This window comes from Rhipicephalus sanguineus, chromosome 9 (assembly GCF_013339695.2).
Source record: "Rhipicephalus sanguineus isolate Rsan-2018 chromosome 9, BIME_Rsan_1.4, whole genome shotgun sequence".
NCBI lineage: Eukaryota > Metazoa > Arthropoda > Arachnida > Ixodida > Ixodidae > Rhipicephalus > Rhipicephalus sanguineus.
In genome coordinates, this window is record NC_051184.2 from 68,190,778 (window position 1) to 68,213,606 (window position 22,829).

General features: G+C 45.8%; 1 protein-coding gene across 1 annotated transcript in view; it reads left to right on the forward strand.

Moving 5' to 3' along the window:
* LOC119405289 (ubiquitin carboxyl-terminal hydrolase 24-like) overlaps window positions 1-22,829 on the forward strand; it is a 156,659-nt gene that overhangs the window by 10,229 nt on the left and 123,601 nt on the right. Inside the window, exons 5-13 of the mRNA XM_049419464.1 lie at window positions 2,445-2,543; window positions 5,313-5,348; window positions 5,489-5,551; window positions 6,804-6,944; window positions 10,553-10,711; window positions 12,034-12,151; window positions 13,575-13,678; window positions 14,441-14,548; window positions 17,671-17,766. Coding sequence (XP_049275421.1) covers window positions 2,445-2,543; window positions 5,313-5,348; window positions 5,489-5,551; window positions 6,804-6,944; window positions 10,553-10,711; window positions 12,034-12,151; window positions 13,575-13,678; window positions 14,441-14,548; window positions 17,671-17,766 — 924 coding nt within the window. The remainder of the gene's footprint in view (window positions 1-2,444; window positions 2,544-5,312; window positions 5,349-5,488; window positions 5,552-6,803; window positions 6,945-10,552; window positions 10,712-12,033; window positions 12,152-13,574; window positions 13,679-14,440; window positions 14,549-17,670; window positions 17,767-22,829) is intronic.

A 22,829-nucleotide genomic window follows, 5' to 3' on the forward strand; every position in this document is an offset into this window, starting at 1 on the left:
CGTACAGTAAGTACGCATGCAACTGCACTAGGCCACATGCGCTACCGAGCAGTTAACTGAAGATGCTTATCGTAAGGGTTGTCAGCAATTAAGCCGTACTGGCGCGTTTGCCACCTGCCGCCATTACACCTCCGTGCATTTCCGCTGCTTATCCGTAAAGATATCGCTGCACGGCGCCATGACGGCGGCCCCTTTGAATTTCTGGTCTGCTTCACCCCATAACACTTCGGCATTGCGGCAGAGCTGACTTTTGGACTCTGCTGCTGCCGCAAACAGATCGACTCGCGAAAGCGCTGGTTCGAACCAAGAGGTGTTGACGCAGCAGAGGTGGGGACTCCAATTAACGCCGGACCTGCAATTTGGGCAGAAAGTCTGAAAAATCGGACGCCGAAGAGTTTCCGCGCCCGAAATTTCGGACGTTCTTATATATTGACGTCTATGGGGCTGGTGACGGTGCCGCGAAAGCGTCCGAATTTTCGAGCATGTCCGGAAGATCGGGCGTCCGAAAAATCGGCAGTTAACTGTACCAAACTATGGTAGCGACATCTTGTGGCTCTTTGTCAAACTATGATTTCTTACAAACATGTATTGTGCTGCATGAGAAATGAAACATAATGCACGTGGTTACTGTGACAGTAATTCTATGTTTCAGGGACGAAGCACCTTAAGACTTCACAATGTCCATTCGTCCACCGTAGTCTACACTCGAAGCGCAGGTGCAAAACAGCTGTGTATAAACCGTCTGCAGAGCGCGCATATAGTTTAAAAATAGACAGTACTCGGGGCAGCGCCGCTCAAAAACAAGCGCATCGGTTAACAGGTGACAACATGCGCAAAACTGTCTACAGAGCGCACTTAGCGTGCACATGGTCCGAAAATAGACCGTTCTCGGGTGCGGCGCCACGCGACCTCGTCTTTGCCAACTTCAGGCTAGATATGATCAAAGAACAATTGGCTCTGCATTTCACGGACCACAAAGCAGTAATAATGAATGCAAAACGGAATCCACAGCTGAACACGACATACGAGTTATGACCAATAAAGCACATTGTATATAACTGTACACACGTGTTATACACAATATTAATGAGAACTAACCGACAATAATGCCAAGGAAAGTATAGGGGATGTTTTTAGTAGTAAATGTAAGGTAATTGTGAAGAAAGAAAAGTGGACGAAAAGATAGCTTGCCGCGGGCAGGGACCGAACCTGCGACCTTCGAATAACGCGTCCGATGATCTACCAACTGAGCTACCGCGGCGGCCATCCCCCCGTCCACTTTATAGGGTATATATGTGCATTTAAACGTGGGAGCGTCAGTCAGCGCCGCCAGTAGCCATGACGACGAGTGTGGAACACTCTTTTTCTGCCTGTTGGTGTCACGTAGCAGTGACAACACACGTGTTGTCACTCATTTACATGCACGAGTGGGCAATGTCACGGGAGATTCATGGTTACCGAACGATCCCCAGTGCTTATTCCACTCATCATCATTCACTTCTTGGAAATGCGTGGATTTTTTGCCTGATTAATCACTGCACTGCCTGGGGGAGCCGCCAACTTGCCTGCTCACGTTGACGCCTCGTGTAACTTGACGAGGGACAATCACTGAGAAATTTGCGGGCAGACTAAAGGCTCTTCAATCTCAGAATGCTAGACCTGGCGTCATTGTCATTATGATACAAGGCTAGGTTTGACCTGGCTTTGCAGCTACTGCAAGGCTAGGTGTGATGAACGTGCTGACAAAGGAAGCACACGAGAGCATTGCATGTGTTTTGCCCTGCTTACAAAAACTGCTGTGGAAGTGATAACAGCAACTGAGCAAGGCTAAGGGTCATGACCTAATGTTGTATACACCATCTGGTTACCACAGCCATAGCTTCTTCAGTGAAACAGATACTATTACAGTAAATTTTCAAGGTGCTTTAACGATTGCCAGTAATTTTTCCAGTGGTCAGAGGATCAGAATGTTAATTTATTAATAAAATATTAAGTTAAAGACATCATTTACAAAGGCAGTTCATGTGCAAAACGCACGTGCTCAGCTGTCACTGGGACTGCGTGTCTATAGGCCTCGACAGCTAGTATTAGAAGTAGAATGGAAAGTTGGGCTAGTTGTCATGCATGCATGATTGATGCAGCGCTAAAGACGGGGAGAGGTAAAGGAACACAGAGTGCACAGGACGGGTGCTGTCTCGCAACTGAAAAGATTTATTGCGAAAAACAAAACGAGAAAACCAAGAAGGGCGTAGCAGACACGCTAGCAAAGTAACCCGCGAAGTTATCGAGGCCTTTCACATTAAAAGAATGGGAGACGCATGCGTGAGCCAACCAAGTCACCCCACTGTCAGTTCTAATCAAGTTTACCTTGGCAACTTTGTCATGTTTTCTGTTGGACACCTGCTGTTGGGAAGGCTGCTAACCTCAACCATTTTCTTTTGCAGGCCTTCGATCCCGAGGCCGAGTTTCATATCAAGAACAAAAGCCGCCAAAGCACGCTAGAGCAAGGTCTCGTAGTCTATGCAAAGTCAAGGGGATCCCTGGTAAGTGATTCACATTTGCAGTTTCTTTAACGTACACTTGAAAACACCTTCTGAATCCTAAGCAGTTAGTACAGTAAAACCTCATTAATTCAGGCTCAGTTATTTCGAAATCTTGCTTAATTCAAAGAATTGCTTCGGTCCCATAATTTGTAAGGTAAATTTGAGTGGATAACTTGAAGCGGCGGTCATCACCAGACTGCTTAATTCGAAAACTTTGGATGCTATGGGGCAACTCCCGGTCCCAATTTTGCCGCAAACCCGCGGAAACGGCGGCCCTTTGGAGCCGCAAGGCAAATGCCATGTAGCAGTGTTGATGATTCATAGGTGAAGGACCTCAGCCTCATTGTTGCCAGCGAAAAAAAAATATCAGCTAATATAAAAAGTCTGCTAATTGCATGCCTGCTGAAAAGAAGATGTGCTTTACTGCAACACAGCGGTGACACGTGGGGAGCATGTCACGTGCTTCTCGCAGCATCAGCGTGTCATGATTTATCGTAAAAACTGGAATATAGGTTGGGCTGGTATATAGGTCGACCCCTCGACTTCGAACTACTGAAAATCAAAAAAGAAAAAGCACATGGAATGGCCTATCAGAAGGTGCCTTTACCGTGTAACAAGCGCAGCTCCAAATGGTGCCCAGTGAAAATGCCATTTATTTACACGTGTGTTTACACGCAAGTTCCACATGGCAGAGAGCCAAAAGACAGGGTATTATCTTCGTAAAACGTGACACCTATCCTGACAGCTTTAATTTGGCCGCACTCCGAGGTCACCTGTGGCAATCACGATGCGAGCGCAGTTCCCGTATAAACTTGGCAACCTTCGTCTCCAGCTCTAGATAAACTGCAGTCTGGCACCGAAACAAAGTTTTCTTCTGGTCGCTGCGTGTCGTGATGTGATCCTTCAGCGTCCGCCAGTAGCGAATGCTTCTGTGGTGCACTCGATCTGCCCGCTGGTCATTGCTGTACATGACGCCTTAACCAGAGCTGCCGGTATCGCAGGAAGCAACAAATCAAGAGTATCCGGCGAGATTGGTGCAGCGAGAAGACCCCTGCAAAGATCAACTTTCAGTTATTGTTTGTGACTCACAGCTCCCGCTCGCATTCATGTGCGTTAGCATCCCCACGCACTTTCCACACACTTCAGACCAGATTTCTCCGTGCCTTCGCAAACTGAATCGCTGTTTCCTTGAATGCTACGGTGAACTGTCGTCAGCCACCGGTCAAGAACAAGGGAAAAAAACTTGCTCAGAGCCCGAATAGAGTCACAAGACAACAAATATGCAAAATGAGGTCGCCCACGGCACAAGGCGGACGATAAACAAAGCGACACCGATGATTGCGATGGCGATGGAGGCGGTTGATTTCAGTTGCCCATAGTGGCCAGACTTCCGAAGTTTTTCTGCCAGTGACCGGTATATAAGGTGGTGGTCGTCTTTTTGTGGCCATTTTTTGAAAAAAAAAAAAAGAAACCTATATTCTGGTTTTTACGATACCCATTCTTTCTGGGAAACTAAAGAAAATAATAAAGGACGGTCTGACGGAATACTTGAATGCTAAATTCTTTACCTTCCCAACACTGTGGTAGTATATTTACTATCTAGCTGTCTCGAGTGGCAGGAGTGGCACTGCTGAACAGTATAGTAGTACAGACTGAAGGTCGAAACTGGCCTGTATACTTTTGAGAAATCCTGTACATTTGTTGACTACGCAACTTTCCTCTGTTGGTTCGTCCTTTCAGTTCTGCGAAGTTGAACTAATAAAATGCGATGAAACCTGCAGTAGCTACACATGCCAGTCATGAATTAAAAATGTGAAGTGGTATTGTAACGACGTGGGATCGACGAGGACACGGAGAACGATAGGCAAATACGCTTTATCATTCAGAGAAACTGCCACGTCTTCTTCGTCCCCGCGATGGGCCAAAAACAGTCGCGCTGCTTCGTTGCCGTCGCCACTGGCACATACGCGCGGCATTATTCCCCCTTTAAAAATAAACATCGCCCCGATGTTCAACGTTCAGAAAGCAAGGTAGAAAAAAAAAAGAAACTGCGCAGTTAGTCACTGCAAGTATGGCTTCATCCGAAGCACGTGAACAATTTCTGGCGAATGTTTTCGGCGCTTTGAGCTCTGAGAGCCGTCCGGAACAACCTCGTAGTTGACCTCACTGACGCGTCGGATAACTGTGTAAGGTCCGAAGTATCTTCGCAATAGCTTTTCGGAGAGCCCACGCCGACGAATAGGTGTCCAGACCCACACCTTGTCGCCCACGTTGTATGTGACGGGTCTGTGTCGGAGATTGTACTGTCTGGCGTCATAGCCTTGTTGTTGGTTGATTCGCAACCGGGCAAGTTGTCTAGCTTCTTCTGCTCGCTGTGTAAACTCTTCAGCGTCCATCTCATTGCCATCATTTTCGTGAGGGAGCATTGCGTCTAATGTTGTCGTAACTTCACGGCCGTAAACGAGACTGAAGGGTGTCTTCCGAGTGGTCTCCTGACGTGCCGTGTTGTACGCGAACGTGACGTAGGGTAGAATGTCGTCCCAGTTCTTGTGCTCTACATCTGGCTGTAGAGCACAATGTAATGGCTGTAGGAACTCTGTAAAGATTGCCATAGCAAGTACAATAAAACGAAATAAATTTTTATTCAGAAGTTGGCATTTGTAGGTTTTCTTTTTGCACTTGAAGGTGGTACTACCTGAACATTGACTCTCTTTGTGACTGAAGTGTTAACTTTTGTACAGAGTGTACCACGTCGCTTTTTTTTTCCAGGATCCTTATGGTTGGCTTTTGGATGTCATTAACAAGGTGAGCTTGATCTTTGGCAGCTTTAAGCGTACCTTTTGCACTGCCATTCATTTTTCTTTCTTTTCTTTGTTTTTTTTTTTCACATTTGTTTTGAGATGTTGTCACTAAGCAGAGTTTTTGTCACTATCATCTTCCTCTAGTTCGGGAGTCGTGGTGGCTTCGACAAAATACTGGCCAAATTTGGAGAAAACCTGACTGCAAATGTAAGCTCTTCCTTCTTCTTTCTTATTCTTATTTTTTTTTTTTTCGTGAGTGCTTTCAGCACAAGGCAAAAGCTTAAGTCCCGTCCCGTCTTGTGTTTCAGTGTGCTGCTGTTTAAAGTTCAGCGTGGGATAGCTTTCAAAAAGAAAAATATGCATCACCAACTAGCCCCACAATGTGTTTCATCAAGCGTACTTTCTTTGCATGCTTTTTTTTTTAAGACATATGAATGAGATTCTGCTGTAATTGTCACCTACTATTTACCGAAGTACAATGTTGGGCTAGTTGGTCGCCTTGCAGTCGTAGTTAAAGACATTGTACTTTGTTAAACTTTTTTTTTTCTACTTTAGGCACCATATATTTTGTCTTGTCTAGGTGCTTTTTCTGTGGGTCCCTCATGTTTTCTTTTGTATCCTTTAAGCCACTAATTTCACTGAGTATCAGCAAACCTTCCAAACAGGTTACAATGCAGTATTTGTTGCTAAACAACAGTTGCTGATACAAAACTTCGGCGTACCGGTGTGCGGGGCCAGTGAGGAAGTCACCGCACAAACATTCTCGAGGAAGTCACCAGACAAACGAACAATCTCATCATTTGATCGGTTTTGTGTCCATGCAGTGCGAAAGATATTTATTCAATGGTTCCGTCGTTCTCGCTTTGGATTAACAAAACAGCAAGCAGCCTCAGAAACAAAACTAAGGCATGCCAGTTAAGCCGCATTGCGAAATGCGATTCGTGCTTAAATGACGTGCTTAGTTTCATTGCAGAATGACACAGATGCATCCGTATCATTCTACAATAAAATAGTTGCCTCAGAAAATATCACGTTTTAACCTTCAGCTTTGTTTCTCAGTAAATGGAACCTTTAATATGGAACGGATTTCGCTAGTCCCTTGAGGTTTGTACTTTGATCTTCCGATTCTGAACAGTGGAGTCTGCACCAACAGAGCGGTTCAGGTGACGCTTGCTTCCGTAATTGTTTTCCTTATCCCGCCCCGGTTGTCTAGTGGTTATGGTACTCGACTGCAAACCCGAATGTCGCGGAATCGAATCCCGGCCGCGATGGCCGTATTTTCAATGGAGTCCAAATTGTTTGAGGCCCGTGTACTTAGATAGATTTACGGGCACGTTGAAGAACCCCAGGTGGTCGAAATTTCCAGAGCCTTCCACTATGGCGTCCCTCACAATCGTATCGTGGTTTTGGGACGTTAAACCCCAACATTTATTATTATTATATGTTCTCCTTATTGCAGGAGATGGCTGCTCTGCTGAATCCTCTGGCCGTGTGTGCCCAGTTCCTCAACCCAGACACAACGTGCACCCTTCTTTCGCCCTGCATGAATAAGGCCATCAGCTACATCAAGGGGCTCACGGACGACGACCTCAAAAACAAGGTAGGGGCAAACAATGCTACGCTTTTGTTCCTCACTAGTTTTTGCTAGCATCAGCTACGAACACAAGTGTTCAGGGATGTGCAGCTGTGGCCCCTGTTCATGATGACATATTGAATGCAGTGAGAAGAGCCGCCCAGTCTCCATCACTGGACCTGATGCACCTCATCGAAATGTAAAATTCGAAAGTGGTTTTGAAAAGTTGTCTTGTGCTCACGCGTGCCGTGTCGCTCAGAAACAACAGCGTTTCTCTGTCGAAATAATGTTAAAGGGACACTAAAGGAAAATACAGTATACTCTTGATAATTCAAATTTAAGTCCCCTCGGGATTTCATTTGAATGATCAGAAGTTCTCATAAATATGATTTGGTGCAACATACCAACTAGTGTTTTGATGTTTATTGTTTCCCAGTGCCGCAGCAAGATCATAGACAGCTCTGCATGATCGCCAGTAAAGTTTTTAGGCATAAGCGATCACACTGGTACTTGCTATTATACACAACGCATGCACGCAATTGTAAATAGCGGATTAAACATGTTGGGTCCGCAACAGCTTGTAGCCCCTTTCTATTCTTAGGATGCTTTCCCGCATAATACGAATGCTCTGTGGCGAAAGTGACATTAGGAAGCGTTCAGCATGCAAAAGGTCGAGGCCAGAGTGCCTTTTTCTGTTGCTTTCTTTTCTTGCTCATTCAGCATGTGATTGTGGGTTCGCACGATTTGGCTAGTTTGGCAGTCTTGTAGGCAGGCAGTCGGCCTTATTTGCGACTTTTAGTGACATAAAATGCAAATGTTCAGGTCGAACCAACAAAGGCAGCAGATATTTCCAGGCATGGACAAGCAGAAAGCTTGAATAAACCGAATTTGTGCACTGGGGCAGCTTGAATTAAGTGGCTTTTAAACGCATTGAAAACATAGTGGGTCTACCAAAAATTTTAAATTTGTTTGAATTAACCAAATGTTTGAATTATCGAGAGTCTACTGTATTGTTACAAGAGCATATGTTTAAAAATTTGCCATTGGGCCGCAGTGCTCATCTGCAGGGTGTCTACCGACCGGGAAAACCAGGAAAACCGGGAATTCTCAGGGATTTTTGGCAGTCTGGAAATTCTCAGGGAAAACTCAGGGAAATTGTGCTCCCATCAGGGAAAATCCACAGTAACTTTATTGAAAGGCAACGAAAGTCAAGGTAGCGCTTGCTCGATATTTTATGAGCACATTTTTTAAACCAAACGGCCGCTGCGGCTGCGGGGAAGTGGCGCACCTCGATGCTGTCATCGCCTTCGGAGCGGGGAAGTGGGAGAGAATCCGGCTAATGTGTGGCATGCGGGAACCGCGAACCACGACACATCGTATCGCGCAATGTTGTCAGGGTGTTCTGTGAGTACGCGGTGTAGTTCTGTATTTTTTCTCGCGCGTGCTGTGCGTTAGCGCCCGATATGGTGTTTTTGTTATCGCCGCGTGTCAAGTAACAAGCATGATTAGTTGTAGAAGCGGTAGCAGTAGATGTAACGAGCTTGAGTTATGTTGCAAGCGATCGCGATCGTGCAGGAAGCGGATGTCTTCGACAAGGCTCGTATCTGGCGAGCCATCCCGATCGGTGAGAAAAAAGACGCTTGTTGGCTGTTATCGGAGAGCTCACTCGCTCTGATCCCGAGCTTCAGAGATGCTATTTAGGACTCCGTGAAGAATATAATAAATTTCCAGGCGAGAGCTAGCGTAACTAACGGGCCCATTCACAGCAAGTGAAAGCTTTTTTATTTCTTTTTTTCCCGATGAGGGCACTGCTGAAACAAGTTTTAGGCAGTCGACTGAAACTTTTTGGGGCTGCAGCTCGCAATTACCAGGCACACCACGTGGATGTTTGCTACAAAGCCGAATTACAAAACTTTTCAGAGCCATGGCATAGCGGCGACCGAAATTTGCGAGACCGGCATGGGTCCCACATGCTCGATTCGGCGCGCGATGTCGGAAAACAGTAACGTTTCCACCATAATCGAATGTGCCGTAATTCAGGCTGTTGCCGTGCTTTCATGCGATTTTAGCCCGCAGCTATATTGCTTTTTTTTTTTTTGCGTTAGCAGTTATATACATTCCGATGCGAATTTTTTGCTTTCGCCATGATCTTCAAATCGCGATTACATCACCCCGCGCGTCGTATGCTCCATGTGCGAGTGAAAGTGCTTAAGCAGAGATGAAATGAGCCGACCGTCTCATTCGCGCGATGGGCACATGGAGATAGGAGCCGGCGCGTTGGGAAGGGGGGGGGGGCTGCGTGAGTCCGACAGGAAGTGCGTACTTTGTATCAGCGGGCGGGGTCGCGTGCGCCACGGTATCTTCAGTGGGGATCAGCAGACGGCTCATACCTTTGTAGGTGTTGTGCTCTAATTGCAAAACTTCCGTTGAAGCCATAGCAGTGGCAGATCCCGGGGGGGGGGGGGGGGTAGCGGCGATCGCCCCACCCCCCCCCCCCTAAGCCAGCCCCCGCCCGCTCCCTTAAGTGCCTGTCGTCCACCTCCTTTGTCAGGCTGCTTGTCGAGTTTGCCCCCTTTGTCAGGTTGCTTTGCCTGCCACTGTCCAAAAAGGGTAAAGAGAATCTTGTCCCTGCTCTCTACCTCTCATTGCTCTACCCTTTCCTGCTTCCCTATGCACATTTCCAATGAAGGCTTCTTAGGCACCGCCATAATCCCCTCTGGGCTGTCGTAAATATGCGTGACCCACCAAAATGCACAGCTGAGGTGGTGGCTTCAGCCTTTGCCCCCCCCCCCCCCTCAAAGTAGGCACCTGGATCAGCCCCTAGCCATAGATAGGGCACTTCTCTTAGTGCAACGGCTGCGTTTCCTGAAGGAGCGAGCTGCTAGCCTATATTCATATAAAATTCCTCTTTGTTGCTATCGGATTTACTATTTTGCTCTTGCGGTGAAACTGTGACTTTATTTTTCTAACGTGGGATGGTTTTCAATGTTGTGCGTTCGTGGAGAGCAAATGGTTCGGTTGGACAACATGAAAGCAAAGGCGTTGCATTGCTCTGGGCAACGCGCGAGGATATGACAACAACCTGCAGCAGCAGAACAAGCGCCATTCCACAGTGCATTAAACCTGCATTTGTTTCGTCTTTACATGTGACACTCTGGCAAGGCATCTAACTGTGATTGCTGCATCTCAGGCCCAACAAAATTTATTTTTTTTTCACGCAAAAAATAAAAAAAAGTTTTTCATGTTGCCATATTAGTCGAGCATTCTTGTGGCCTTTTCAGTTTAAGATTAATCCTTCAGTAACTATGCCTTGCATGTAAGGTCGAATTTCAGTTTAACGAAATTTCGATATAACGAAGTGAGTTGCCGCTTTTACTAACTTCACTATATTGAGGTTTATCTGTTCTATGTACTATTCTAATGGGATTAAGTTGTTTTCATTTTCTAACATGCGTATTAGAGAGTGACATCACCGAGCGATATGGTCTCTACCCATCTTGACATAAAACAAAGTTCTGTTTCACTCAGGGAATTTTAGCAAAAACACTCTGGGAAAACCTGGAAAACTCAGGGAATTCAGAAATGTCAACTCGGTAGACACCCTGCATCTGTTTTATCGATATCTCTTTCTGCAGAACATTGGTTCAGTGACTGAGCTCCTGAAGGCCGTGAAGATGCTTTGCGTCTACCTGTGGCCGCAAGAGATTGCGAGCACGAGTACGCTGTGCCTCGATGTCATCCTGCGCATGCTCAAGTGCTCGCACTTCAATGCTCGCATGAACGGTCTCAAGGAGGTGAGCATAACTAGTATTTTCTCGCGTATAACCCGCACCCTCGACAACGATTCGCGGAAAATTTTCTAAAAATAATCCCCGCGTTTTGCTGCAAAGCTAGCTTTCTTGCATAGCTCTGAAGCACTGCCGTGAAGCCACCTTTGCAGACCGCAGTTAGCGCTTTTTGTTTGGACTTTTAACCTCAAATGTTTATTTTTTTGTGTGTGGCTTATACACGAGAAAATGCGACTTGCCTACTGCACAGATTCAGTGACGGTGGCTTTACTCACTGCCGAGTGCGAGGTTTGACTCCCAGCCTGTGGCCACATTCCTTAGAAAGTATCAATGCTCAGAGAGAGAAAGCAACTGTGGAGATGAAGAGGTGCTATTAGCGAGATTTAGTGCCGTGTACGTAGCGTCCATAACAATGTTACGTACGCAAGAATGCTACGTTTCACGTGGAGCGCATGCGCAGAAGTTCTGCATTTACACTTTATGGAAAACTTAGTGTTCTTGCGCTACGTTTGCACACAGTGCCGTTATGGATGCAAGTTCTGTGCATGCGCTGTATGCAAAATGAGGCATTCTTTTGTATACAGCGCCACTACAGATGCAACGCGTGCAGTACTAAAGCTTGCCGTTTTCTGCAGCCCTTTATAGGCAGCACGTCTCGGCGCCTTTCAGTGCTCACGTCATAAGCATTTGGCGCATGTTAGAAAAGAAATCTGAAATGGTCAAAATTAATAAATACAGTATTACCGCTTTAAGGGACCGTAGGTAAAGAACGCGTCATCCGAAAAATCTTAACATTCAGTGGCAGTTTTCTCAGGTGAGGAAATTCACTTTCAATGCACAAGACTAACAAGTAGAAGGCAACAGGGCACCATTTCGTTTATTTGTCATATGGCAGAAATATAAGTATATGTAGGCATTAGGTGTTACCTCGCACAAAGGTGAACATAAATCTGACTGTGGCGTGTTCAGGTTGACGGATGAAATTTCAATCAACTAGCACCTAATAAAAATGGTTTTGATGTTCGCGCACAATTTTATACGTATCAAGCACCTGTGCTACTAAGATTTGCTATCCATTTTTACAATTATACCACTGTCAGTTTTTTCCAAATTGCAAAGCTCTTTTTTTTTTGAGAAATTCGATTAGACTTTGTCACTTCGTAGCTGCCGCTTTTGCTTTTGTTAGTCAGGCTCTGTAAATTTTGCTACAGAGGCTATTTGGTTAGCTATCATGTCCTCTAGAACAGCTGTATTTGCTTCATAAGCTGGACAGCGTGTGACTGTCTTGTTGCACACATTTCATTTGTTCTTTCTTTATCCTCGTGCAGTTAATCAAGCTCATTGACGACTGCTCAGCAACAGGTGCATCATCAAAGGCAGCCATCGATGCTGAACAGCTTCAGAATTGGATGGCAGAAAACAACGTCCTCTCCATCACACTTGAGAGTGAGTTTCTTGCACATTCCCATGGCATAACGCTTAGAAGACAGCAATGCGGCATTGGTTAGAGGTCAAGGGTGCAGTTTACGTTCTAGTTGAGATTATTAGATGCGAAGTATCTTAAGGTGGAGCTCAGTCCAGTGGTGGTGGTGTGCGGCGTGACCACCCTTACTGCGCATGCGCATACCCTCTCCACAACCTCCTCTCCACTCACACTCTCCCCTCCCCTCCCCCTTTCCACTCTTCCTCTGAAACGCGGGCTAGACATGCCGAAATTCTCTCCTGCGCAACACCGCGATGAGCTCGAGCGCATGCGCGTCCCCTCCCCTTCTCTCCATTCCTACGCTGCCCCCCTCTCGCCCGCCTGTCGACCGACCGCGTTCCCCGCTCGCCCTGTGAGAATTAACGGCCAGGCTAGATGGAAGATATAACGCGCGTAGCAGCCCTCTTCGCGTTCTACGACACGAGGTCGGTAGCATGCCCAACGAACGCCAACGGAACGCGATCGTGCAAGTGCTCCGGCTTCGCATCGCCTCATGGTCCCCTTTAGCGGGAGATGGTGTAATTTTGTAGAGATGGGCGAATATTCGGGCGTTTTGAATATTCGAACGAATATTAAAGTATTTGAATTCGCTTCGATACGAATTTAGAATATTCGAAATGAACGAATATATGTATACATCTGACTGCACATAACCCCCTGTAAAGGTGGTTTCACTGCAGCGTCTCGTCGCTGTGCCGTGAAACAACCCATCCAGGGGAAACCTGCACTGCCGTGAAGCCACACTTCAAGGTTAAATGTACATATTTTTTTTTAGTTTAAAAGCGTGTTATATGGGGTTATATGCACTAAGTATAGTAATTTTTAAATTGTAACGTATTGGACCATCTATAACTTGCACCCTCCTGCTATTCAAATCTTGATACTATTCAAGGCTGCTTCCACTTCATTTCAAACCATAAAAGTGACATTCACTCATACCTAGTTCCAATCCTTAAAAATATTGTGCAAGGGTCATGACAAAAATGCTCATTTTTCTTAATAATATGCTGTAAATACTATACAAACTATTCGATTCAAAATTATTCGACCAAATCACTATTCGCTTCGAACCTCAAATTTACTATTCGCCCATCCCTAGAGATTATGTGTAACTGTATGCATTGCGTAGAGTGCACAACCAGTAATCTCAGAGTAACAGAGTGTCTGCCAAATAAACAGCAAGGCAGTTATGGACAGCAGAGAGTTAGGTGGCAGGTTGCAGAAACATTGCCGGCTTATCTGTCAAGTGGTGCTTGAAATACCTTTCACAAAAGGCATGTTCAATGGCAAAGGCATGTTGAAGGAATTAGAAGAGTGCTTCGGTGGTCACTTCTCTTCAGTTGAAGTTCTTTTCTTAAATAACCACTTTCTTTTGATCTCTTTCAGGCAACATAGATCAGGCTCAGTACATGGACAAGATAAAGAGTATAATTGAGTTTGTTGGGCAGCGACTTTCCATCGAGGAACTGACAAAGATCTGGTCCATGCAGGTGAGTGGCGTAGGTAGGCATAGCATAGCTTAGTTGATCTTCAGCCAATTGCATAGCGAGGGTCTCACCTTTGGCAGTATTGATGCCTTCAGGTTAGTGTACAAGAGTTATTGGCTAGCTGATTACCAGTAATATTCACACACGGTCCACATCCTTTACAATAGAGCCGTATACAACATACTTTAGGAGTACAGTAGACTCTCGTTAAACGGAACCTAAAGGGACCAGGAAAATGTGTTCCATTTAACAGGAGTTTCGTTTACTGAGAGGTGAACAGGGGTGCAGAATTCATATACGAAACCAATCACATCAGATTCAGTTGTTCCATTTAAGCAGCAGTTCCGTTTAACAGATTTCCGTTTACTGAGAGTCTACTGTACTTCACAAACATTTGAGGATGAGATAACTTATTAGGTTGACTTCTCTGGGCACACATATCTTCAAAGTCTAGGATATGTTTAAAATCAGTTGTTAAATTATATGTTAAAAATGTTTTTAAAAAATGTAAAAGTATAAACCACACAACTGAGCGCAAAACAGAGCACCTTGCAACATGAACATCTTGCATTTGATGTGAACAACCAACAATCATCCACTATAAGTCACAAATTTGTGTTGGACACCGTATACCTTGCACATGCTCACTGCAGCACTTAATGCAGCGCTCGTGCACATATTGTGGCACGACATGCTTGCACATCACTGCTTTGTGTCATTGCCCCTACTAATTCCTCACTACATCACTGGTTGTTTTTTTTTTAGGACCGGCAGAACTGCCAGGTGGTGGACAACATTCACGGCATCATGGCAGCCGCGTCGACAAAGTTCAGCCAACAGCAGTTCGACCATCTGATTACCCTCATCAGCAAGGTGGGAAAAACACCTTTCACTGTGTTGTGTTGATTTCTGACTTTTATACATTGACGTCTAGGCGGCTTGTGACAGTGGTGCGAAAGCGTCCGAATTTTCAGGCATGTCCAAAAAATAGGGCGTCCGAAAAATCGGCACTTGACTGTAGTATAAATAACAAACCTAGTACAGAACTGCTGGCTGTATTTTTGTTTAGAAGCGTTTGATTAAAGTTGTCTTACAATGACGAGGATTGTATTAACGTGGAGTATTGTAATGCGCACTTTCGGGACTATAAGCAGAGTGTTCAATTTGTTAGTTTGTGCCGGATGACCTTAAAGGGGCCCTGCAACACTTTTTGAGCAGGGTCAAAAAGCGCTGCCAATCGGTAGTCGAGGCTCCCGAGAACACGCGAGCCAAATATTATAGCGAAGCGAGCGGCCTGGAATTTACAATAAATTCTCAAAGTCAGCTGAAAATCGCTCCCTCTTCTCTCGACAAATGATGTATTGCCGTATTTACCCGCATAATTTGCGCACCCCTAATATTTAGCCAGCTTTGCTAAAAAAAAATATTTACTCGCATATTTTGCGCTCCCCGCCCCGCTCGAGCCAGCTCGCCGGTGCGCGCGCACGGGGAAACTTTGGACGGCCGCGCCCCGCGGCCCTCACCGAGCAGGCGAGCGCAGTCATATACAAGACAGGCTGCGAGTGCGAAGTCCCTTCTTCCGATGACTTCGTTCTATTCTCCGGAAACCGCCGAGGCCGTACCAACCGTACCCGAACACGTAAATCTGTTCACCGGTTGTCGGAACTATTCGAGTGTTCTCCCGCCGTGAGAACGCATGCACGCGACACGGCACGGACTACTTTCTGTATCGGAGGCGTGCGAGGGCCAGTCGCGCCAACATTTTCCCGCGCTGACCCTCCTCCTCTGCGTCCGCGTTGCGACGCAGCCTTCGTTGATTTCGGAAGTTTAGGCAGTTTAGGTTTCGCGATCAGCCAGTTGCATTTTCACTGTTCTCTTGCGCTGGGCTACAATAACTATTCGGCAAAATTCAAGCTAACTGTTATAGAATTGCCTAAGGAAACGGGAACCGTGCCGCAGAAGAGTTCGCTTTTTAATACAAGACCGGGAAGGAGACCGTTCCGAGGACCGAAGCATGGAAAGTTTCCTGCCATTGAAGAATACCCGGTATCGCCGTGCCGTGGCACCTCGTTATTCCCAGCATTGTCGCTAAGAGCTTCAAGAAGACTCCTCAACGCACTCGACGGAACCAAGGATGACGCGCTTTGGAAAAGCGGTGACAGCGGCCGCGGCGATGATTCTCAGTCGGACTTCTCAATCAGTGATTCTGACTAGACCGTGCATGACCGAATCTGGCTGGTTAAAGTACGTGCTAATTCTGTTAAAAACCGTTCGTTTGCGCTATAATTTATTTTCTTCTTTAATGTATTATATCGCGCGTGTTAGGACTATATATTGTGCGTTATTTCAGATGTGCTCGCAAAATCTCCGCTTAATTTGCGCACCCCCTTTTCGGAGCTCCAAATTCGCGAAAAAAAGTGCGCAGATTATGCGAGTAAATACGGTAGTCCGCAATATATGACGCGGTTGTCGGCAGTTCCACCATTGGCTGATGTTATAATCATGATAACACCCTCATTATTACCTTCGTTGTTAATTTTGAGTTCGATAAGTAGATAATATATATGTTTATATTGTGTTATGCCGTTAAAACACCGAACAAACATTAATACTAGCACTTCCGGTCTCACCGACAGCTCGTCTGCTCGTAGTTGCGTGGTTGCGTTTTCTTCACCATGCGCAGTACCGAAATCGTGAATATTCCTGTGCTTTTGACCATCGCTGGTTGCCGTTGAGAGAGGCAGCCGTTCGAGTGTTACCTTGTCAGCTGGAAACTGCGTCATCAGCACGTTCTCACGACCGACCGAGGCAGCAGTGCAGCATTTCTCCGATAACAATGCTGGCGCCGGCTAGCTTAGGATACCTGTGTCCGCTGTATGGTGAAAGTCCCGTTCGTTGTCTGTTCAGTATGTCATCAAACCGTACTTTGGCGTATCCTCCCCGTAGTCTCAGGTTTCAGAGAAACAGCGACACAGCAACCAAGCAGACTCGCATTTTCACGGTAGCTGCAGACAGCCTGGGGATGGGTCCGCGCCGGCCCGATGCCCCACGATCCTTTCTTCTAGTCTTTAGTTCTTTGTTGTCAGCCCGCACTCGCTGTGCGCCCGCATTCGAAGAGCAAACAGCATCGAAGTACCGCCACTGGGAGAAGGGTGCACGCAGCTTTGCCGTGTTGAATACGATTCAAGCGCTAGCAGTGCGACGAGGCGGTGTATCGGAGTGTGGGTTGAAACCCATCTCAGCTGTCATTTGTTCCAAACGCGCACGCAGGTTTGCGTCCATGGTTGGCAGAGCGATGAAAACACTACGGCAGTTCGAGGTGCACACCCAACATTACCAAACCGACTCGCAGTTTTCAAGCACGCGCGATACGCGGTGCGATGGGCTCCGCTCGACGAGGACCACGCAAGCCGACCGGAAGTGGCGCCACAGACCACGTGGTTGCGCCCAGACGCCAGAGAGAAAAAAATGAAGAAAAAAAATGCCGCCGGCGCTGACGTAACTCTTCGGTGCCTCCTCGCACCTCCGCCTTCTCTCCCTTCACGCCCCGCGCGCTCGCGGCGTTTAGTTGAGGGAGAAAGCTGCAGAACGTGATCTCTATAATTTGGTAACACCACTTAGACTTGACGGATTCGAAAAATTTTTGCGGCATATGACTCGTGAAGAGTCATACGTCAATAATGAGACTATTCCAATATAACTAAGAAAGGTGTTGCAGGGCCCCTTTAAAGATTTTATGTTCTGTTAGAAGACGCATCAGTTGAGCTTCATATTTTATTTTAGACGAAATATTGTCACTTGGTCAACGGGGGGCCAATGTTGAAGTTAGTGCAACACCACGCGAGGTGCAGAATGCTTCAGAAGAAGGAGCAATGCAATCGACTGAGATATCAACTTCATTTAATGAGCGTCTCATGAGAGCATATGCGTTCTCCTGTGCCTTCCTTCTTGTTGTGTATAGGGACTTTCAGTTATTTCTGTGTTTTTTTTCGTAGGCATGGAGGGGCAGCAGCGACATCACGTGGCGACGCCTTCTCACCTTCATTGGCAAGCTTGGCAAGGAGAGCAATCAAGGAAAGGTCTCCACCAAGGTCAGCATTTCTTTCGGCAAATTCAGCAACCACAGTTGAAAGGTGTAGATTTATAAAGACTCATGGGTAAAAACAGCACAAATGAAACAAAGCACAAGGAAGAAATTATGTAAAAAAAAAAAGTTGACTCACAATCGGCATTCTGAACAACTTTATAAACATTTCTGGCAGGCTAGTTGGTGATGCATAGTTCATAGGTAAAAACAGCACAAACAAAACAATACACAAGGAAGGCACGGGACAGAGTGCTGACTTAACCTTCAACTAACCTAGGTTAGTTGAAGTCAGCACTCTGTCCCGTGTCTTCCTTGTGTATTGCTTCGTTTGTGCTGTTCTTACTAGAGCTGTGCGAATAGCAAAATTTTGGGTGCAAAGCGAATTCGAATATTGAAGTGTGAGTGCGAATCGAATCAAATATTTTTCGAATACTTCAAAGCGAAATTGCAGAAAAAAAGGTTAGAGAGGATTCCTAAGCATATTGTTATGAGATGGCAACATGAAAGTGTTTCTTTTCGCTAGGTTGATGAAGCACTGTCGGGGTGGTGTTTCATAGTTGTCTTATCAAGAATGGGGCAATGTAGAGGCCAAATTGTATTTATGTACATGATTTGGTGCAACCAAAGTGTTGCCGGCAACACTTTACACGTGATAGGCAAAGATGCCATTTCCTCAGCCTCTTCTCCTCTTTCAACTTCTGTGGAAGCCCAACTGATGTGGCGGACAAGGGTGTGTTCCCTTCAAGTCTGGAGTTCCAAATCTGCCTCGTAGATGTCGATCTATAAGAACATCTGAAATTTTGGATGCTAAAAAGCTTCGGCTTCCGATTTTTCGGACTTCTTGCCCAAATTTCAGGTCCAAAACAGCATTAATTGAGCCCCCACCTCTGCCACATTTTTCATCTCCATGTTGGAAGCAGCGTTTTCTTGAGCTAATACATTTGCGACCATAGCTGAGTTGGAAAGGCAGCTTTGCCGCAATATCGGGGTTTGATGAGGTGAAGCATATTGAAAATCTAGGGACCACTTCCAATCAGACGTTGACTGTGTGTTGGCAAAGTTCGACCGTAATGGAGCTTGAAAGGCAGCTTTGCCGCAATACGACAGTGTAATGAGGTGAAGCATATTAAAAATCTGAAGGGGTCACTTTCAAGAGAATGGTGACTGTATTTGTTTTTGGGAATTTCGAATATTTCGAATAGTAAAATTCCAGTGCGAATCGAATCGAATAGCAAACCCTATTCGAAAAATATTTGAAATTTTGAATATTCGCACACCCCTAGTTTTTACCTATGAACTTTGCATCACCAACTAGCCTGCCAGCAAATGTTTATAAAGTTCAGAATGCCGATTGCGAGCCAACGTTTTTTTTTTACATAATTTCTTTATGCTATCATTAACTGCCAGTATTTGAACATTATTGTGTTGCCAGCATGCAAGATACCACATTTTTGGTCCCACCCACAAACAGTGCACCATGGCAGTAGGTCATCAGAACTGTCCACTTCACTTGTAGGTTCAGGTCTGCGACACGTTCTATGTTAATTTTCTGAAATTTTTCATTTTGTTTATGCTGTCAGCCTTTATAGGCTATCACAGGAGCGGAGAAAGGGCTTAAAACAGATTATACATGTGCATTTGGGAGAAGTGCCACAACTGAATCATTATCATTAATGTGAGATCACAACTACTACAAGGGTTCGAGATGGGGATAATTGGATAAAAACATAACTAATCCTCAAAGTAATGACAATACTAAGATAGAGCACTAAGGTACAACAGGAAGCATATCTTGTGACGGCACCTTGAGCGATAGCGTACTGCTTACCGCCATGACGTCACTGCAGTAGCATATCAAAACGAGGCACGCAAAACAAAACCTTCTTGTTCTTGCTTAGTTACTGAGACGTTCACTGTATACCGTATTTACTCGCGTAATGAACGCACTTTTTTTTCCGAAAAACCAGAGCAAAGTTGGGGGGTGCGTTTATTATGCGAGGTAAATTTTCTAAAACTTTTTTGGGATGAGCCTAAAATACGATAATGCAAAAAAAAAAAAGTTGCGTAGCTTACCTTTTACAATGAACATGCGCGTACACTATTTGAAAACACGCATTTTTATTGCACTTCAATTGCTTCAATCTTCGTCAGAATCGCTGGTACCGTCGTCCAGGTCACTGGCCACTTCAATGTCTTGGTCCCACAAGTGGTCGTCTTCGCTGCCGTCCAGCGCATTTGCGATTCCCGTCTTCTTAAAACTCTTTGTTATCAGATCACCTGGCAGCGAGCGCCATGAGTCCAAGATCCAGGAGCACACCAGCTCGACGGACGGCCTCTTAATCTTGCCAGTCGGCGTCAGGGCGTGCCCTCCATGGGCCATCGATTCCGTGTACAAGCGGCGCACACCGTCTTTGAAAGGTTTATTGATGCAAACATCAAGGGGCTGAAGCACCGAAGTGAGTCCACCCGGAATGATGGCGATCTCGGTGCGCAGCTCCTTGAGTTTCCGACGAACGTTCTCTCCCAGGTGGCCGCGAAAACTATCGAGAACAAGGAGAGACGGGAGAAGCAGGGCGCCAGGGCGTCGTCCCCAGACAGTCTGCACCCAGTCGACCATCAGATCGGCCGACATCCACCCTTTCTCCTGAGCCCGCACGTGTATTCCGGCTGGGAAGTTGGCCTTCGGCACGGTTTTTCGCTTGAAAATAACGTACGGTGGCAACTTCCGGCCGTCTGCCGTGACAGCCAGCATGACCGTGAAGCGCTGCTTTTCGGCGCCTGTCGTTTTAACGAGCACGCTACGTGCTCCCCTGTCATTGACAGTCCTACTCATCGGCATGTCGAAATTGATGGTTGTTTGGTCGGCGTTCCCGATTTGTGAGAGAACGAATTCTCGGTCCCGCCGCAGGCGTATAACGAACTTGTGAAAATCCACTACCTTATTTTCGTAGCAAGGAGGAAGCCGCTGGCAAAGTGATGTTCGCCTCCTCAAGCACAGTCCGTTGCGTCGCATAAAGCGCGTCGTCCACCCATTGCTCGCTTTAAACGCCGTGGGAGCGATGCTACTGTAGCGATGCCATGCTTCCTGGTTGTGGCTCGCGCTTGCGTCTGGATCATTTCGTGCGAAACGACACAGCCGTCGTTTCGTAGGTCCCGGACATATTTTAAGACCTCCTCTTCCACAGCAGGAAACTTCCCGGTCTTTGGTCCCCTGAAGGAACGTCGCTCCCTATTTGTAGCGCGCAGTGCTGGGCAGTATCGAAGATACATGTATCTTAGATACTATCTTAGATACTCTATGAGTATCTTGTATCTGTATCGCGATACTTCTCGGAAGACGAGTATCTGTATCTGTATTTCCGATACATTCGATAATGTATCGTGTATCTTAAGATACAAGATACTTCTATCGCAACACAGCCGTGTGAAACAACAATCGCTGGCCAATCTCCGCTTCTCAAGCTGGTACTGGTGCCACTAAGCCATCTGAATAAGTCTTAGGGCAGTGACGCAATTTTATTTTTCCGCCAGAGTACCCCAGTGCGGGCAGAAGATGAGGAAGACAAGCGCGCGGACGTCTACGTCCAGCCCACGTACCTTTTGTTTGCTCGATTTCTTTTCTTTTTAGTTGCGCCAATGCCGCGACACTTGCTCTTAGCCACTGTCCTGCGCCGCGTCTATTGCGCAAATTCTTGTGTTGCTACAGCGTCGTTAGTGAAGATTCTCTTGAGTCTTGCTCCGTAACGAAATGTGATGCGTGCAAGAATGGGGTTCCTTTGCGCCGTGTGGATTTTGCATATCAGCGATTTGAATGATCTCGTGGATGTAAGTTTGACTTGCATGCCATGAATTAACTTATATGCAAATAAGAATCTAACAACGTTAGCACCACTGGTACTGATCTAAAAGAGCAAGCGTTTACCTAACAGAAACTATCTTGGCGTACCGTATTTTTCACTTCTTGCTACATTTATTCAAAGAATTTATGAAATCATAATTTGATTATTAGCACAAGTGCTTTCTTAGCTGTCACTTTACATCCCTTACATTACCTAAGTCTCTGCACTGTTTTTCCGGTCTGGTCACTGCAGTATGTCTTTTGCAACGCGCTCCCAAAATAAGATCTCTGCTTTATTATTCTTCTGTCTACTTTATTTCCACTACTGTTTACACATTTACACGTTGCCAAGACGATTGTGAAAACAAATATATAATTATGTGGGCGTGCCTTGAGTAAACAGTACAAAACATTCTGCTTACCGCTTAAGAAAATAGCGAAATTGAGTTTGCGTTATAATAATGGCAATCATTAGGAGCCATCTTAAAGATGTTAGGAAGGGGATTCGAGAAACTTTGTTTTGCTGAATGCTCTGTTTTGCTCATGAACGTCCCAACGAGCCGTTTTAGGCAATTTTCCATAGGCACTGAATTTTCCATTGTCTCAACAGGTAAGTTGACAATACTTCATGCTCGTAGCTATTAAGGGCGCCGTCTGTATTGTGTTTCTGTACAAATTCAATGTGAATGTTTGATACACAACCACCTATCTCTTTTACTTATATTTGTTTTCCTGTTTCAGGCTTTCTTGAATATTTTTCGCATTACTAATCGCCACGTAACGGGAGCTATAAGTGGCAATAGCGCGAATAGCGGCGGTGTGCTGCGACGCTTTATGGAAATATACAATACGTCTGAGACGTATCTGTGTTGCACATGTTCTCTCGTTGAAGAAAATTGCTAAAAAGATTGCACGTGAGTGAGTATAGGTTCCTTTACGCCAGCAGATAAGTAGAATATGAGAATTCATTGCAGTTTTAGGTCATCTACGTATACACCAGGGGTCTCAAACTGAGCTTATAGCCGGCGGACCGCAGTCGCGAAATTTAGTTGCAAGGGCCTGGGCAGTGAAGGTGGTGGGAGAGAGTTTCAACAAAATGACGTTTGAGAGGAAGCCTTTCCCGTATCTCATATATAGGTCATTTCTGAAGGGGATTTAGAGTCAGGATTCGAGAAACATCGATAGGGATGTACAGAATGACTGATATCTGGACGCGGATTCTGAAATAT